This window comes from Sapajus apella, unplaced genomic scaffold (genome assembly GCF_009761245.1).
Source record: "Sapajus apella isolate SASKATOON/1434 unplaced genomic scaffold, GSC_monkey_1.0 scaffold10, whole genome shotgun sequence".
NCBI lineage: Eukaryota > Metazoa > Chordata > Mammalia > Primates > Cebidae > Sapajus > Sapajus apella.
The window spans coordinates 31,656,710-31,672,673 of record NW_022436950.1 but is presented as its reverse complement, the minus strand read 5'-3'; the positions used below and the strand labels follow the sequence as shown (position 1 = coordinate 31,672,673).

Sequence of the window (15,964 nt, the reverse complement as noted above, 5' to 3'; positions counted from 1 at the left end):
TTTTCTTTCCTGTATGGTTTCAGTGAAGGTGTGCTGTATGTAACATCAATAGACTTATTAGCGTCAGAAACCTGGACCTTTGCTAAGTTTCCAGCATTGATTACATACATCTTGGCTCTGACAGGTTGGACATGTGGTAAAGGTAAATGACAAGTATTTTAAGGTTAACAACCCTCCTTCCACCTCCCAAAAAAAAAAGTGCAGGAAAAAAAGTAGAGGAAAACAGTAGACAGTGCAACATAGTTACTGATTCTTGGAAAGCTAAAGTCTATTGTATAGCACCTGACCACTGTAACACTTTAGAAAATTAAAACATTTCAAGGGTATAGGAATGTATTAGCAAGGCTTTGGCCAGGCATGGTGGCTTACACCTGTAATACCAGCACTTTGGGAAGCCAAGGCGGACAGATCACGAGGTCAGGAGATGGATACCATCCTGGCTAACAATTATGTATCACATGTAGGTACTTCTAGATATATTTATGCAGAGTATTTTTAGTAACAAATCTGACTGTGACAACAAAGTAGTCATTTAGTTTTAAAATCATGTGCCCAAATATGCGTTTTGCTGTGGTTACCCTGGAAACTTTGGAGTTCTGCCATGTGATTTTCCCAAATCCCTGGAATTTTTGATTGGTGAAAGTTAGGAGGAGTTGCCCACTTGTTAGTGTGCAGGGGACTGTGTTTTTCTTATTTCTAGTTGAGGTCATTCTAATTTTTTTTAATTATAGCATGTGTTTCATTAGTTATGAATGTATTATTTCTTCTCTAGAGTCAAAATTGTCCTATATTTAGGAGTTTAAAAAGTTTACTAGGTTGTGGGGAAGATGGGTTTATTTTTTATAAACTTGAACTAGAATGTTGAAAATAATAAGGACTGGGGCACTTCCTAAAAGCCAAAATATTTTAAGGTGAAAGTTCTTTCCTTTTGCTTAATGACTGAGGGAAAAAAAAGGGGTGATATGGGCTTGCTTTCAATTACGAGCTATCATTTGTAATTTGATGAAGATTTGTGTTAACTTGCTATAGATAGATAGGTAAGGAAATAGTGGTGCCAGAATTTGTCCCTGTTTAAATATAGATTTGTGCAGGTCTTGAGTAGATGAATTTAAATGCTACTTAATCAGTAAAGGTTCTTTATTATACTCAGAACCTCCAACCTTCTTTCCAGCTTTATTTTTCTACACACTTCCCATCATCTGACTTACATGTTTTACTTGTTTACTTGCTCTCCCTTGCCTCCATACACTGGAATGTAAGCTACATAAGAGCAGAGTTTTTTAAATTTTTATTTTGTTCATTGCTTTATTGCCAGTAGCTATTATCTTTTTTCTTTTTTCCTTGCTTTCTATACACAGTATTACATCAGCCACTAACCCACTCATTTCTATTCAGGGTTATAGTTCAAGACTTTTTGCTCATACCATTTTTATCAAAAAAAATTCTTCCCAAACTTATCAATACTGTATTCATCCTGATGCCTCCTTGGAATTCTCCCATTCTCCTGACTATTGCTGAGGTAGTCTCTTCTTTTAAATGTCATGGAAGCACACATTTGACACTTTGCTGAGACTTTTAATAACTACTTCTGTTTTTACTGTGGAAAAGGGTATGAAAGTGTTACAGCCCTTTACTGTTGGGAAACCTAATCAGATAAATTTCTTGAGGTAAGATGGAAAGGAAAAACTTCGTTAGAGGTTAAGCAAAGGGACTATAATTAACTGTTTAATAACCATAACAACAGTTATGACCAGAGCAACATAATAGATAAGAGACAATGTTCACAATGTGAAAGAGAGAATCTTCATTGGGTAATAGTCTGGTCTTGTAGCTTTTTAAAAAAATACTGCTAATAATCTCAGGTTGTATTACAGTCTCATGATTGTACAAATGGATGGGAATATCTCTGTATTTGCCCAGGATCAAGAGACTAGGAGACCTCTTATTCAATGTGTCGTTCTTTGCTATGTGTATTAGTATATAGTAAAAGGAAATACTTCCTTTACCATAAATGTTATTTTATTATGTGGCCCATGTGATTATATGCTTTTTTTTTTCTTTTTTCTTTTCTTTTCTTTTTTTTTTTTTTTTTTTTTTTTGAGACGAAGTTTCACTCTTGGTGACCAGGCTGAAGTGCAGTGGTGCAATCTCGCCTCCACCTCCCGGGTTCAATCGATTCTGCTGCCTCAGCCTCCCGAGTAGCTGGGATTACAGACATGTGCCACCACGCCCACCTAATTTTGTATTTTTAGTAGAGACGGGGTTTCTCCAGTTTGGTCAGGCTGGTCTTGAACTTCCAACCTCAGGTGATTCGCCTGCCTCAGCCTCTCAAGGTGCTGGGATTACAGGTATGAGCCACCATGCATGGCCTATGCATAGTTTTTATGGTCTCAGTTCCTAGGATCAGAGGATTTAAATTTGGAAGACCTTTTTTTTAAATTTATCCCTCTTGTTTTACAGATGAGAAACTGAAACACAGAAAGTTTAGTTTGTCCAACAACCACTGGAGAACAATGCCAGCTGGTGACAAATCCAGCTTGTCATCAAGTGTTGGGCTGTGTTTCCCACCTACTTAGAACAAATCTTAATGAGTAATACTACAGAATCACTTGGGTTTTTACTTTTTATACTAAGAGGTAGAATTCTGGAGACCATTATAGCAAAATGATGGGTGTCTGTGAATTGGTTAAAAAATTGTTTCTTTTAGACGTAGCACTATTTCAAAATGTGTTATATAAGCTCATAGTTTCTAATGTTACTATGTTAATTTTAAGATAAATCATAAAACCCTCCAAATCTTAAACCTTAATGCCAAATAAATTTTAAAAACAGAATCATTGAAAGAACAAGAATTATAAAATTATCAAGCCAATAGTATATTTTAAGTGATTTTACAATACATTCTGTTTCTAATGTTCCAGACCCTGATGTTCATGTAACATTCTGAGTTCATATGTATCTGGTCTTATTTTATAGCATTATTCAGTCTTTTATTAGTTATTTTTTTGCATTTGTTTAGTGAGTTAAGAATCTCTTCATACAACTTGGGAACCCGCGTATGTGTCTGGATATGGCACTGTCGACTGATACTGGGTTAATAGGAAAATTAAAAATTTTACACATGATACTATACCATCTCTTCTCTCTACACCTGAGGGTATAAACAAAAAGAGCAAAAACTTTCAAAGTCCAAAATCTCACCAGCACTTTGAGAAAAGGCCTACTTTTTCTGATGAAAGACTGTATTTGTATGGTTGCCCAAGTGGTTAGTATCTACTTAAGATAAAAGTCATAAAAATTAAGGAGGCTATCCTCTACCCTAAAAAGGATTGGTAGGCTACTCGAATGAAATGATCATAAAACACTAGTTATTTAAGTGGGGCTCCTATGCATTGGAAATATCACACTTTGTTTTAAAAAGAAGTAATATTATCCAGGTATCAAGGGAAGAGGATGAAAAGCACTTTCAGTATATCTTTCTAACTAAAATTTACTTGTATTTGCTAATGGCTTTGTTCCTTTATTGTAATACAGTAATACTTTATTTTCCAAAACAAAAAGTTGTAGTGGTGTTGTATACCTTAAATGTCAAAAAAATGAATACATAAGTAGTATCAATGTGTTGTAGATAAAAATAAATGATTGATCTCTGCATTAGATTGTGTTTAATCAAATGGTAAAGCAAAACTACACATATCAGATGATAGCATAGTTTTAAAAATGAGGCTTGGAATAAAATCTTTCAAAAATGGTTGTGTATACTCTGTCTACAAAGGAGGTATTATGATACATTTGTATTTATCTTCATTCTAAATAAAATGATGGTTTAGGGGAGAAAAGGGAGAAAAAATTGTGAATGTCTGCTTTTTTGTGTGTGTGTGAGACAGAGTCTTGCTCTGTCACCCAGGCTGGAGTGTAGTGGCACAGTCTCAGCTCACTACAACCTCCACCTCCTGAGTTCAAGCAATTCTCCTACCTCAGCCTCCCAAGAAGCTGGGGAGGTGCCTACCAGCACGCCCAGCTAATTTTTTGTATTTTTAATAGACAGGGTTTCACTATGTTGACCAGGTTGGTCTCAAACTCCTAACTTGAGGTGATCCACCTGGCTCGGCCTCCCAAAGTGCTGGGATTATAGGCGTGAGCCATGGTGCCTAGCTGTGAATGTCTACTCATTACTTTGACCTCAGTACTGTCATTGAGTGTATTCATTTGTTTATTTTATTGTTACTGAAATTAGTTTTTTGTTTTTATATGCCATTTTCTTCAAGACCAAAAGTATGGATAACTTACAGGTAAAACTTTATTGTTGTTTATGACATTTGACGTCCTTTTTTTTTTTTTTTTTGAGATGGAGTCTAGCTCTGTCGCCCAGGCTGATGCACGATCTCAGCTCACTGCAACCTGCCTTAACCTCCCCAGTAGCTGGGATTACAGGCACCCGCCACCATGCCCAACTAATTTTTGAATTTTTAGTAGAGACAGGGTTTCACTGTGTTGGCCACGCTGGTCTCAAACTTGTGACTTCAAGTGATCCTCCTGCCTTACCTCCCAAACTGCTGGGATTAGGAGCGTTAGCCACCACGCCTGGCCTGATGTCTTTCTTAAATTTTTAGTTTAAAAGACCACAGGTTGCAAATATTTAACTCAGTGAGTTAATCACCAGTGATAACCACAGTTATTTGATAACTTTTTTTAAGTTATTTTATAATAATTTAGAAAAACAGGGTAAACAATTTAGACAATTTAAACAAAAATGGAAATTACATATAAAAAGGATCTGGGATTTAGAAAACTTTGTATATCATGATTCAAAATCATGATTATAGTTTTGGTTCATTATTTTTAAATGTTATACATGTCTTCTGATGTTAAAGTTTGTTTTAATTGTACAGGTATTCCTGAATCCATGCTCATGGGAAGAAAGAAACTTAGTCAATATTAAAATACTAAAATATGTAAAGAGTTAAAGGTGAAAGTCATTCTGTACAGTTCTACAAAATTGTATTTCTCTCTTCATAGTTAACTGCTTATAGTTTAGTGTTTAATCTTGCATACCTTTTGCATGCATAAACCTTTACAATTTGTTTTACTTTTTTAAAAATATAAATGTGGTTCTATTTTACAATGTCTTAATATTCTTTTCATTGTTACAATTTTGTAATGGTTCTGTTAATGATGGATAATTGTTTTCAAACTATTTATATTCATTTCTACAGAGATATTTTTGTTTCCATTTTTTAAACTGTCACTTGTAAAACACTTTCTTTTTATAGAACCTTATGAGAGATAGCAAGATGTATAAGTATGTAATACATTGTGATGGAGTGTAATGATCACAAGGATCAGTGACAGTTTTGATGATCAATTGCAGTTATAAAATAAATGAAATATATTCTAGAAAAGTCATGGGCTTTTTGTATTATTTGTGGAATCACTAAAGGTAGTTCCTCACTATTAACAAATTTGTTTTGACCGATAATATGTAAGGCACTGAATTATAACAGGCATTAGAAACATTGCCTATTTTCTTAATCCTTTAGACAGGATTGCTTCCCCAGTTATCAGAGATTTCTCTACCCTCTATTTACAGTAGCTACTGCTGGTAGGAATTGCTCTCCACTCTACTTTTGCTGCCATCCACGGTTAGATTACCCAACAAATATACTAAGTGTTTAGCAAAGCAGAGTCCAAAAAGTAAGAGCAGTTTTTATCTTACCCAGAATTTTACAATTAAAATTTTTTAAATTATTTCTGTGTATGTATGTATATATGTGTACAGTATAGTGTTGCATGCCGTACGCGGGGTGAGGCATCAGAGTGTCTTAACTTTTTCAGTGTTTGGCACCTCTAATTTGTCTCTGTGACCATTTATTCCACCTTGCTACCTTGAAATTCCACAAATCAAGCTCTTGAAATTACCTGGCATGGTGCCATGCACCTGTATTCTCAGTTGCTCTAGAGGCTGAGGTGGGAGGATTGCTTGAGCCCAGGAGTTTGAGATTGAGATGAACTGTGACCACACTGTTGCACTCCAGTCTGGACAACAGAGCGAAACCTCATTTCTAAAAATTCTTGGGCTTGAAACGAGCTGATTTTTGTCCTACCACAAGTAATTGCTTTTGAAATGAGCTTACAGTTCCTCAGTTTCTTCCCTCTTATGGGGGGAAATACCCTTATAGGAGGTACCATGAGGCCAGTATCTAATAGACTTTGTCATCATTAGCTCACTTCCACACACTGCCATCTCTCTGTACCTCAATATAGTTTGGAAAAATTATAATTTTGCTGCCACTGCACCTCTCCTTCTTAGCAGGGAAGATTCATGTAAGAGAAGAATCCCTTCTTATTTCTAGACGAGGTAATATCCCATTGGGAAGAAACAGCCAAGGAGGAAAAAGGTTTTTTTCTTTTTTGAAGGGACTAGAACTTTTACAGCTCAGCAAATTTGAACAAGTTTGACACTAACTCAGCTACATTATATTTTAACTAGGATTCTGAGTACGTTTGCTAATCTAACCACCACCTATACCTATTTATAACTTGAAATTTGCCTTTAAAGTCACAAAAGCACAAAGCACTGTGGTGCTTGTAACACTCTTTCATATTATTATAGGTAACTAAATGACCATGGAATCTGGAGCCGAGAACCAGCAGAGTGGAGATGCAGCTGTAACAGAAGCTGAAAACCAACAAATGACAGTTCAAGCCCAGCCACAGATTGCCACATTAGCCCAGGTATAAAATACATGGAGGGATACCAGGTTGTGTCTCTTCCTAGGGGAATATGTTTCCAAGAGAATTTAGTTGTTATTACAGAGATGTACATAAAACAAGCAGAAATATTCATACAGTATCAAAATTCCTATTTACTTATTAGCATATGTTTAGAAATGATAATATGAATTCAATAACAGTAAAATGTATTGTTAAACAATAATACAGTATTTTTAGTGAAATGATCCAAAAATAGTTACATTTTAAACTTATGGGTAAATTAATCGACGCTTTCAAATAAGGGAAGAAAACCTTGGCTATGTATGACAACTGCTTTTTTTTTTAAATGACACAGATTTATTTTTCAGCAATGCAGATGCAGATAATATGAAAGTCTGTTTATATACCTAAACTAAAAAGTAGGATAAGCAAATAAGTTGACATGTAAGGAAATTTTAAGGATGAGAGTAGTTTTTGGTTTCCTGTATATTTTAAATATAATTCCTGATTGTTTCATTTCATTTTAGTTCTTAACATCCTATCTTTAAGAATATTTTCTCTCATTCTTACGATTTTGTTTGCATGTATTTTCATCAAATATTTTATTAACAGCTGTTTACATAGATATGAATGAGAAAGGTGATTAATTAAAAAAACAAATTGCAAATACAAACCTGGTAGGTAATAGTGTGATACCGCCTCTTTCGGATGAATGTTCCCAGGAGAATATAATCCTTGCAGAAGCTCTGATATATGTAGCTTCAGTTTCTCCAAGAGTTTAAAAGTTCCTAGAGAAGTCACCTAGCAAGAATGAATCATGGGAAATAGAGGGCTCACCACACTTGGAGTGTCTGGCTGAGATAAAGTGTGAGCCAGATATTGGATTTCCAGCAAGAATATAGTCAGAAGGAGTGGGCTACTCTGTGTTTTCTCCTAAGGCCACTAGGGTTTACCTTCAGCCTTCAGGAATAAGACAAAGCCAAATACATTTAATGAACTCATATGAGGCAGGCTGCAGGAATGAAGGGGAGAGAGCCAGAACTTCCGTCAATACAGGGTCAAGGTAAGAGAGCACAGATAAGAATCTGGGCTCATCTGTGCATTTTGCCCTCTAGTAAGAAGATACAATGCTAGGCCAGGCACCATGGCTCATGCCTGTAATTCTAACACTTTGGGAGGCTGATACAGGTAGATCACTTTAGGTCAGGAGTTCAAGACCAGTCTGGCCAACATAGTGAAACCCCATCTCTATTAAAAATACAAACATTAACCAGGCGTGGTAGCATACACCTGTAAATCCAGCTACCTTGGGAGGCCGAGGCGGGAGAATCACCTGAGCCTGAGAGGCGGAGGTTGCAGTGAGCCAATATTGTGCCACTGCATTCCAGCCTGGGTGACAAAGCAAGACTCCATCTCAAAAAAAAAAAAAAAAAAAAAAAAAAGATGATGATACAATGCCAGCAGGCATCTTTATGATAATAGTCCTTAATATATCTATCTCTGGAGTCACACTATTTTGTCCGGTCTGGTTGTCCCCAGAGTCAGTTGTATTGCCTTAACCTGGGAACTCCTTTCACCCTACTTCCTTTTTCCCATAGTTTGGGTTCTTGATATGGTAAAGCATGTTTTTCAGTGGTTTCATGAGAAAGAAGGGCTAGCTGAGTAAAGACAGCATGTTATAAAAATTGAATGCACATATGTGCTTAAAAAAATATCTAGATCTACAGCAGAAATATTAAAAGTGATTAGCTATGGGTGCTAGTGATATAAAGGGTTTGTTTTATTTTTCTATATCGGTATTTTATAAATTTATAATGAGAGGAGCCATTATATGCAATTATTAGTGTAGAAAAGGGATTATTCATTGAGTTAGCATGGTATATTTTCCATAGAGAAGACTCAGAATAGAGAACATAGTAATTGCTTCAAATATTAGAAGAGCATTTATATGGAATTGAGATGAGATACTTTGAATAAGGTTATGGTTCTCAAACTTTAGTGTAGGGGAAAGTATCATTGGGTTCCTGTTAGATTTGACTTTATAGAGTATCCTGTGTTACTCTAATGAAGCTATTCCCTGGACTACATTTTGAGAATCAAATAAAACTAAGCAAGATTCATAGTGGCCAAAGAGAAAGTGATTAATAAAGGAAGGACTTTCTTGCTATCCAAAGTTGTAAGCTCCTAGTTGTAACCTTTATTCTGTCTTTATAGAGATCTTTCTCCTAGGCTTCACAGTCAAATATTTCACTCCCTGCCAAAATAAACATCTCTATAAATTCAGATGTCAGATTAGTTTCATCATCTTCCATTACAACCCCAGTTGCCCAAAAGCTTGTCCTAACTTCTTGCATTCTCTTTTTCAATTAAGAACATAGTCTACCAGTTCTCTCTCAGACATGAAATGTGGATCATCTGCAATTCCTCTCTTACCTTTTAACCATTCATAAAGCCCTTTCTGGACTGCTTCCAAATTTTCATAAAATCACTTTCCTCATTCTCATTTCTTCTACTACTAACTGCCCTACTTTTGGCCTTCATCATCTTAACTACTGCATAGGCTTTCTTTCTTGGTCTCCCCACCACCAGTTTTTCCCCCTGAAATATATGTCTTTCACACTGCCACTAAAGTGATCTATCTAAATGGAAACATCATGATGGTATTCAAGAGTTCAAAATTCATTTCGGTAACTTCTCCAATACCTTCAAGGTAAAATGCAATTTCTTTGATGTGACATAATACAGGCTTTTTATGACTAGCACACCTAGCCCCGCTTGCCTCTGTTATTTTCATTCTCCCAACTTCATACATCATACACTTATGTGCTCTAGTGGTGCTGAGCTGCTGGTTATCCCTCTCTGCCACATATGCTATTTCTCTTTGTTTTTGCCACTGCTCCACTCTTTACTTAAAATTCTATGCCTCTTTCCTGTAAGTAATAGCAAGTTTTAACTTTTTTTCTTTTGTTTTAAATTCATATTCTTCCCTGGTAGCCTCCCCTTCTCTTAGGTTGGGTAAAGTAATTCTCAGTGTGTCTATTTTTCTTTTACTGCACTAAATTGTGTTTACTTGTGTCTCTCTTCCCCATTTACTGCAAACCTCATTTACTGCACTGAATTGTGTTTACTTGTGTCTCTTCCCCATTCCTTCACATACATCCCCCCAATAATTTATTCGAAGTCAAGAGGCCACTATCTTTCTCATTTTTGTAGTTTCAGTTCTAACATTATTCCTGGAACTTAGGTTCCCAATAACTGTTTCCTGAATGAGTAAATAAAATTCCTATCCCTGAATGTGTTCAAGCATAGAAGCAGTAAACGCCATGTGATAGACATGTATGATTTAAGGACGCTTTTAACCTGGATACTGACTCATTAAAACTGCTTTAGTTCTAGAGTTAGTAGGTCATGTTTGCTCATGCTTGAGAGCAGTTAGATTTTAGAACATGACTTATTTAACATAATGTTCTGAAGAATTTTATGTTTCTTCAAGGATAGTATATCTGTTGACCTTGGGTGAACACTTAATCTCTTTGAGCAGTTATTTCTGTTTTTAAAATGGAGATCCTTATCACCCAGTCTTCAGTTTCTTCAAAGAGCAAAATCAGAAATTGGAAATGAAAGCAGATGGGAAAATGTAAAGTACCATACAAATAAAGTAGTAACTCGTGTTCAGAGAGTCTGTGTTACATATTTGATATAACATTAAAATAGTTTTTGTATTTTGTCACTTGGGAAGAGCTGAAAACTGTAGGGGTATAGTTTTTGGCCTTTTTAATAGTGTTTTCCTTAAAGAATATTAAATTTAGTCATTACTTTCATATTGGTGAAATACATATCTACCAAAAGGTCACATTTTTGCTTCTAATCAGTTATATCATATTGAGCACGAGTACTGCCAAAGAGTATCTGTGATGATAATTCTTCTCTATGTTCAACACCATAGGTGTCTATGCCAGCAGCTCATGCAACATCATCTGCTCCTACGGTAACTCTAGTACAGCTGCCTAATGGGCAGACAGTTCAAGTCCATGGAGTTATTCAGACGGCCCAGCCATCAGTTATTCAGTCTCCACAAGTCCAGACAGTTCAGGTATGTGTATAAAAAGTTCTGGATCTATTTTAATAACTATTGTTTATAGCCATATCTCTCTCCTTTCACTAGTTATGAAAATAAGGACACATCTAGTTCAGAGTTTATTTTATTCACAGTAAAGGAATATGCTGCATCTGTATAGTCACCTTATGTGTAGGAACATATGTACAAAAGAGCAAACATAATAAAATTACTGATTTCTTAAGCTGCAGAAGAAAAAGAATTGATTGGGAAAAATAATGAAGTACATGAGATAACATGGAAGTGTTTGGGAGAAACTGTAGGACTGAAGTACCTTAGTTAAGGAAAATTGAGATGCAAAAATAACAACTAATTTTCTAAATCTACAGCTGGAGAAAAATAAACCCTCGATTAAAATTTAATAACCTTACCTAAGATATTATTTGAACTTAGAAATTACATAAAGCATTTGTAAAGTCAGCTATGCTTAGGATTTTCAGTTACAGTATGTACGTTGAAATAATAATATATTCAGAGGGTACATCTTAAGGGGCAGGAATTATACTATGCATGTTATCTTATTATTTGGAGAGAAGAGATCTTTCCTTTGGGTTTGATCCACAGGTAATAAAGGCACTGTAGGCCTTTGAAGGTGACTACTCTATTTAACTGTAGGGAAACAAGAGCAGTATAGATATTTGCAATTGAGCTTATTGAAAAAAAAGACTTGAACGTTCATTCAAGTAGGCCATAACCCCAGCCTCCCATTTCATATTTTTTGCTTCACAGTCTTCCTGTAAGGACTTAAAAAGACTTTTCTCCGGAACACAGGTGAGTCCTAGGTCCTAGATTTGGAGAGAACTATTATTAGAAAGGAAGGTGAGAAAATATTCTTTATGTCTTTGTCCTTTTCCTCTATAAACATGGAATTTCAAGACTTGAACAAAAACTTTGGAGATCTTCTGGGTCTAGGCCATACTTGTTACCTGCCCAGCCCTTAGTCTGTTGCTTAATTCTGTATAACATTTCTCCCCTCTTCTTAATGGTAATCTAGCATTACTTGAACACTTTCAGAGAAAGGAAGCTCAATCTCCTGAGGTAACCTATTTACAATTAGGAGTGATTGCTAAAATATTCTTCTCTGTAGTGATCCAAAATATATCTTTCTAAAACTTTTACCTAGTGATCCCGAGTAAACACAGGTTCTATTCTCGGAAACTAGATTAGCAAGTCTAATTCCTGTTCTATTGGACTGCTTCCTCTTCCCCATCCCCCGCACCCTTCCTATTTTTAAGAAAATTTCCAGACTAAACAAACTATTTTTCTTTTGCCATTTATTAGATGGTATAACTTTGATTCCTCTTCACCATCCTGGTTGTTTTCTTCTGGGTGAGAGCTGTTATGTTTTCTTTACATACGGTAACTAGAACTGATTAATATTTGTAGAGGGGAGAAGTGCTCTTTGTCCTGGAAGCATTCTATTAATGTCCTCAATAGATTTTGTCAGCCATTTTATACTATTGAGTCATCAAACTGCTATTACCCACCTCTACTTCATTCTGTCTTTGTGCTTTTGGTTCGCTTTGACACTTAAGTGGGAGTGTGGGGGAGGAGAAGTAATGTTTTTGTGTGAAATCATCAAGTTGTATGAATTTCCATAAGACACTGGGAATGGAATTTGTTAACAAGTGAAAGATAGTGTTGTGCATGTAAAGATCTAAGAACTTGATATTTCTATGAAATCACAATGACTGAGCAATAGTCCTTTGCCTTAGTTTTTATTCCATTGAGTGCCGCCTTACCATTCTCCATACTGTGCCATTGCTAATTCCCTACCCATATTCTCCTCTTGATAGTAGTTTAAAAAGTTGATCTGCTAGTGAGGAGACCTAGATTCCAGACTCAGTTTGGACATTAGTAAGTCAGATGACCTTGGACACATCTGCCTTTCTCTTTTTGACCTTGGGCACATCTACCTTTCTCTTTTTCACTTGTAGAAGATCTTTCTATAAAGAACACAAAAATTAAGTTACAGCTACAAAATTTGCTAAGATTACTGTTTTTAATTATAATATGTGATATTATTGATTGTGTTCTTGATTTTAATCTGGGACAACATAATTTGGACATGGAGATTTTATGGCCATTAACTATAGAATTATGTTTTTTTTTTTATTATTTGTTTGTATTCATCTTTAAGGAACACATTTTTCCCTTAAGGTCTGTTAACGTGAGCTGCACTCCTAATTTAAAGAGTGTGTATTTATAAAAGAAATTTGGATTCTACAAATAGAGATACAAATATATTTTTTTATTTAAAGGGCCTAAACTGTAAGTGTCTATTTTAATGGTTATCTTAGCCAGTTAATAGTGATTAGTGTTAATAACTAGAAAGTAGTTTATATCAGAAGAGATGATCAAACAAGGAGAGGAATGGTCCTTCAAACTTCTAGGTGGAAGATCTCATTAGTATTCCAGAATAAAGTTTCCAAAATATACAAGGTACATTTCTCTTGATGTGAGAGTAGATTATTACTTTAGGTTGTCATTCATTCCTGCAACAAATGTTTATTGGTCACATGCTATGTGCCAGTCACTGTTCTAGTTGCTATAAAAGACAGCAGTGAGCAAATAATAATTCTCTATTCTCAAGAAGATCATATTTTAATGAAAAGAGACAGACTATGAAGAAATAAAGTGTGTCAGGTGAGAAGAAGTGCGAGAGAGATGAATAAAGCCAGGGGAAAGGGATGGAGAATGATGTGGAGGAAAGGGTGTTCTACTTTATGGAATGTGGTCAGGGAACACAGCAGAGACCAGAAGGCAATGAAGGAGGCTAAGGCATGCAGATCCAAAGGTTTGGAAGTGAGGGTATACTTGGGATATCAAGGAATAACAGAAGGGTATGGCTGGAATAGAGTAAGTGAGGAGGGAAGTGATTAGAGATGCAATTTACAATGTAAGTTTGTCTCCTTTAAAATCTCAAATCTTTATACTTTAAAAACCCTATAAATAGAACTTTCTAAACTGTTCAGAAGTCTTCTGGAGTTTCAGCAAGTGTTAGACTTATTTGTTAAAAATACAAAATTGTAACACCTTCCTATTAACATGCAGTAAACTGACTTAGAGCCAGGGAGATGAAAATAAACTAGATAAATCTCATTGAATGCTTGCATAATTGGTAGATGAAAATGATCATTTAGTAAGCACACCTAAAATGCACCTAGTTTTGTTATTTACATATCATGAGTTTTCTTTTTCAGTGCCAGCAATTGTTAAATCACGTTTCAGAAAACCTAAGCTTAGAATCTGATTTCTAAATGACAGTTATAAAGTATTAAATGAGGCCAGGCTCCCGTGGCTCATGCCTGTAACCCCAGCACTTTGGAAGGCTGAGGCAGGTGAATCACTTGGGCTCAGGAGTTCGAGACAAGCCTGGCCAATATGGCAAAACCCCATCTCTACTAAAAATGCAAAAATTTAACCAGTCATGGCGGTGGCCACCTGTAGTCCCAGCTACTCAGGAGGCTGAGGCACAAGAATTGCCAGAACCTGGGGGATGGAGGTTCCAGTAAACCAAGATCACACCATTGTACTCCAGTCTGAGTGACAGAGTGAGACTCTGTCTCAAAAAAAAAAAAGAAAACTGGTAAATGATTTTTTAATGAAGCATATTAAGTCATACAATTCTCACTGTCCTGAAAAATTACATGATTTCTCTTTGAGAAATGTAGAAATTTTAAATCTTTATGTTTATCCTATCTCTTTAAGAACTCTTGTTTTATAATATGAATACATAAAATTTAGAAAGAAGAAAATGTATGCCCACGTAAATTTTTCTTATTTATAAAAGATACATGCAGATCAAAAGAGTTTGAAGATCATTGATCTAGACTTTCAGTAAGCTTCTTGATCCAATGAGTATAAGACCAGGAGCAATGGCCAGTGGTCTATAATCTTGAACCCAAGAGTTCAAGACCAGCTTGGGCAACATAGCAAGACCCTGTCTCTACAAAAAAAAATTAAAAATTAGCTGGGAGTGGTAGTGCATGCCTGCAGTCCTAGCTACTCAGGAGGTCAAGTCTGGAGGCTCACTTGAGCCCAGGAGTTTGAGGCTGCAGTGAGCTGTGATCGCACCACTGCATTCCATCTGGGTGACTGAGTGAGATCCTGTCTCTTAAAAAAATTTTTTTTAATTAAAAACTGTATTCAAACCATAAATCTCAACCGTACTGAGGGAGAGTACTTAAGTTTCCAGGGGACCATTTATAGTGTTAGGAAACGTCAAGTATTACCATTGCTTTGATTGGTTCTAGTTACATTACGGTTTATTTTAAAATTTCCAATAATCAAAACAGGGAGTCCTCCACCTTTTCAATATAAACAGATAGTATGGGTTTTAAACAAACCAAAGTTGAGAAATACAGATTTAAAACTTTATATCTACAAGCGGTAGTTTAGCCTTTTGAAAATTTGTTTATGTACAAGTAGCCAAAATTAAAGACCTGTTTAAGGAATTCAGAAAGAAGTTAATAAGTGACAGGAGATGAGAACAAAAGGAAGGGGTCCATCATTGGAATGTGATGATATGTGATATTTATAATTGGGATATAATTTTTCATATGTATATTTTTATTCTGTTATTTGTAAAATAGATTTTTGATGTGATTTTTATTGATCTCAGTAATGTGGGTCCAGTATGATTTTTTTTTTTTAACAGCAGTGCTAGGTTCACACCAAAGTTGAGAGGAAGGTACAGAGATGGCCTATATCCTCCCTCCCCAGCTCCGTGGATAGCTTCCACTATTCTTCCCCCCGAGACTGGTACATTTGTGTTACAATTTGATGAACCTACATTAACACATCATAACCACCCAAATCCATAGTTTACATTAGGCTTCATTCTTGGAATGGTATATTCTGTGGCAATATTTTTATTATTGATTAATTGATAGATTGGGACTCCATAGGAATTGGCTTCACGGCTTACTTCTCTTCAGATAGTATTTCCAAAGAGGAAGTGTTACATTCATTTCAGTGCTCTGAATTCGCTTTACGTTTAAAAAGTTGTAAGCAGTAAATGGTAATAAGTTAATTCCTTCTGTGTGATTTGACAAAATCTTATAGATCAGAAAAGGGCAACCTTTTATTTTTTCACTAAGGGCCATAGATCCAGAGTTAGAAAAAAAAAAA

The 15,964-nt window shown here is 35.6% G+C and overlaps 1 protein-coding gene across 4 annotated transcripts in view; it reads left to right on the top strand.

Moving 5' to 3' along the window:
* The window catches only part of CREB1 (cAMP responsive element binding protein 1), a 77,168-nt gene that overhangs the window by 20,031 nt on the left and 41,173 nt on the right, over positions 1–15,964 (top strand). For 2 of the 4 annotated variants that reach the window (XM_032278462.1, XM_032278464.1), the window contains exons 2-4: positions 6,614–6,735; positions 10,661–10,807; positions 11,561–11,602. In XM_032278462.1, the coding sequence (XP_032134353.1) occupies positions 6,622–6,735; positions 10,661–10,807; positions 11,561–11,602 (303 nt within the window). In that variant the 5' untranslated portion in view covers positions 6,614–6,621. The remainder of the gene's footprint in view (positions 1–6,613; positions 6,736–10,660; positions 10,808–11,560; positions 11,603–15,964) is intronic. The other 2 variants (XR_004269097.1, XM_032278463.1) reach the window with 1 other exon arrangement.